The sequence below is a fragment of the Sinocyclocheilus anshuiensis genome, unplaced genomic scaffold (assembly GCF_001515605.1).
Source record: "Sinocyclocheilus anshuiensis isolate Anshui unplaced genomic scaffold, SAMN03320099.WGS_v1.1 scaffold682, whole genome shotgun sequence".
In the NCBI taxonomy this organism is placed as follows: Eukaryota; Metazoa; Chordata; class Actinopteri; order Cypriniformes; family Cyprinidae; genus Sinocyclocheilus; species Sinocyclocheilus anshuiensis.
The window spans coordinates 317,523-321,125 of record NW_015547682.1 but is presented as its reverse complement, the minus strand read 5'-3'; the positions used below and the strand labels follow the sequence as shown (position 1 = coordinate 321,125).

Sequence of the window (3,603 nt, the reverse complement as noted above, 5' to 3'; positions counted from 1 at the left end):
CAATGTATTGTTGGATATTGCTACAAATATACCCCAGCGACTTAACACTGCTTTTGTGCTGCAGGGACACGAATAGAGTCTTTTAATGACATCTAATGATAATATTTGTTGGCTATTGCTACAAATATACCCCAGCGACTTAACACTGCTTTTGTGCTCCAGGGACACGAATAGAGTCTTTTAATGACATCTAATGATAATACTGACAATATTTTTTGTTACATGAATTATTATTACACTGAATGACATTTTAATGGGTGTTTTTTGTAAATCATGGTAAAAATGGATGATAGTCATTATTTTTGCTGGACACAAGGACACATTCTAATGTACAGAAAAAAATTAAAGCTATTTTTTTAAATCACACTTTTATTGTTTTGATGCTTGAAAAGCCCTTTTCGTCTTTGATCCTCATGCATTCTCTGGGAATCTGTCTTCATGTTCATCATTTCTTCAGATTTTGTTGTCATTCATGCATTTGATGCATTTGGCAGATGCTTTATGTTTTATCCAGAGCTGATCATGATACTAACGCTGTGACAGACTCACATTCAGCGAGGCTCCCCATCAGCGGCGTCCCCACACCGTCTCGAGCGTACCTGCGGTGCAATCACATCATCATCATCATCATCATGCACCCTCAGATTCCAGATTTTCAAATATTGTCCTATCCTAACAAACCATACATCAATGGAAAGCTTATTTATTCAGCTTTCAGATGATGCATAAATCTCAATTTCACAAAATTGACCCTTATGACTGGTTTTGTGCTCCAGGGTCACATTATCTCTGATAATAAAGTCTAAGGAGCAAGAGGGTGGAAGACTACTTTGGGCTGGCTTGACAAGCAACACAAACCGTGGCCACATAATTGTATAATTAGTTTGTGTTGTTCACCAGAGTCTGCCCGTGGTGGTAAAGACACTCAAAAATGCTCCTCCAAATTTAAAGAACATATAGAAAAAAGGGGTTTTGAGTCCAGAAGAAATAATTGCATGCAATGATCTGTGTTTATTGTTATAAGTGGGCCTTGAGGATAGCAATAAACATTAAGCAGATAAAGTATAGGTAAGCTGCAAGTGTCTGACCGGGCCGTGTGGATGTAGTTGAGCAGCACTGAAGTTCCCTGCAGCAGAAGCGCGGTGGATAACACCTTCAGCACCGTGTGCATGGATCCGGCTTTGCTCAGCGCCTGCCACAGCGGCTGTATGTAGATACACGACGCCACGAAATACGCCAGGATCAGGATGAAGTAGAAGCTGTGGAGCCCTGCGAGGAACATATTCGTTCAAGGCAACTCACCTCTATTTATAAAGCGCTTTTAACAATACAGACTGTGCCAAAGCAGCTTTACAGCATTAAATGTGACCCCGGAACACAAAACCAGTCATAAGAGTCAATTTTGTGAAATTGAGATTTATGCATCATCTGAAAGCTGAATAAATAATAAAATCAATATTTAGATTTTTTTGCACCTTCAGATTCCAGATTTTCAAATAGTTGTATCTTGGCCAACTATTGTCCTATCCTAAGAAACCATACATCAATGGAAAGATTATTTATTCAGCTTCCAGATGATGTATAAATCTCAATTTCACAAAATTGACTCTTATGACTGGTTTTGTGCACCAGGGTCACACACGGAGTGTGTTTGTGCGTCTCACCGGCCTCCTCGGCGCTGAAGTGATCCAGTGGGTTCCCCGCAGCGTCTGGGTTCATCATGGTGATCTGGAAGCGCAGGTCTTCTAGCGCTGCATCCATCTCTCCGTCCTGACAGGTGTACTGATCCACGTACATCACGTGCCACACCTGCGGAGCGGACTGATGCGGCACGGTCTGGTTCTGCTCCTCTTTCATCAGGTTAACTGAAAATGTCAAACAGTATTATTACAATTAATAATAAAAACTAACTTTTTTTGGTTCATTTGCTTCAAAAATATCTATACATTTTGTTCTTTTATACTATTTATGCATTTATGCTACACTTTATGCAGTTTTTTCATGCACCTGTCAAGTTTGAGATTTTGGGCTTTGTGTTTTTTTTAGACTAGTGGAAAGCACTTTATCTAATTGTGTCAATAGATTGTAATACATATTTTTAAAGGCCGTCTTTTTCTTCTACACTGAGCCATAAATCTCCACTTCACACCAAACTTTACATTTTTATTCCTGTCTGTATCCTGAAGGTTTTTACTGAGGGACTTGTTCATGTGTAATTTGCTTGATTATATACATTTTATTCCCCCCAAAATTGTGAAAATATATTGTTTTCTGTCTGTTCTAAGTATTTATGGGGTGACAAAAATGAGATACCCAAAATTCGACTCTAACATGTCAAAAAAAATTAAACAAGAATTTTGAAACTGACTTCATCCAGTGTTTAGATTTATTAGATTTAATTAAATAATGCCTCATTTGCATATTTAAAAATAAACTTGTAATACACAAATGTTTGCAATTATCAATGTAATCAGTCAACTGGGTAATTAAGGCGATAACTATTAGTTATTTTTTACTCTATTCACCTGTGCTGTCTTGCCTTAAAGGGACAGTTCACCCAAAATTCACAATTTTATCATCATTTACTCGCCCTCAAGTTGTTCCAAACCTGTACGAGTTTCTTTATTTAGTGTACCATAAAAGAAGAAGATATTTTGAAGAATGTTGGTAACCAAACAGATGCTGGCACCCATCGACTTCCATAGTAGGGGAAAAAATATTATGAAAGTCAATGGCTACCGGCAACTGTTTGGTTCCCAACTTTCTTCAAAATATCTTATTTTGAGTTCATCAGGAAAAAAAAAACTCATACAGGTTTGGAACAACTGTAAATAAAGACAGAATTTTAATTTTTGGGTGACCGAAATATGTGTTTCCTACAGCAGCAGATATATTATTGTAATATTGATCAACAAACTACATTACAGAATACTTTATCCATCATTAAGAGAGCAGGATTGGTTTGAGCAGCATGCAAACATCAGAATATTGAACAGAAGATTCTAGACAAACGTCCCGGGTTGGGTATTGATTTAATTTGATCAATTCCGAGTTCGGATTCCAATGTGGTTAAAGTCAATCATTTAGATATCAAGCATATTTATTCTGTGTTTCTTTTTGCAAAACATTTAATTGCTGCTGAATACCAAGAACAAAAATCAGCCGGCTGCATAAAAACTGGACTCGATTAAGAGCTGTTTGTGTGCAAAAATAGAGCCGCACGATTCTGGATAAATTGAGACTTTTTTTTAATGGAGGCTGTAGTTCTCTCACAATTCTGAAGAAAAAATATTAGACAACTTAACAAAATCTGATGGAATTTCTGAATGAATGATTCAATGACTCACTCAAGATTCACTTGTTTCATTACTGGATGATACAGTGTTTTTTAATTAATCTCTTGAATGAATGATTCAATGACTCTCTCAAGATTTACTTGATTCATTACTGGATGATTCAGTGTTTTTGAATTAATCTCTTGAATGAATGATTCAATGACTCTCTCAAGATTTACTTGATTCATTACTGGATGATTCAGTGTTTTTGAATGAATCTCTTGAATGAATGATTCAATGACTCACTCAAGATTTACTTGTTTCATTA

At 36.6% G+C, this 3,603-nt stretch overlaps 1 protein-coding gene across 1 annotated transcript in view; it reads right to left on the bottom strand.

The window, feature by feature from the left end:
• gpr180 (G protein-coupled receptor 180) overlaps positions 1-3,603 on the bottom strand; it is a 12,085-nt gene that overhangs the window by 4,009 nt on the left and 4,473 nt on the right. Inside the window, exons 3-5 of the mRNA XM_016505650.1 lie at positions 1,665-1,865; positions 1,089-1,269; positions 550-599 (exon numbers count right to left, since the gene is read on the bottom strand). Coding sequence (XP_016361136.1) covers positions 550-599; positions 1,089-1,269; positions 1,665-1,865 — 432 coding nt within the window. The remainder of the gene's footprint in view (positions 1-549; positions 600-1,088; positions 1,270-1,664; positions 1,866-3,603) is intronic.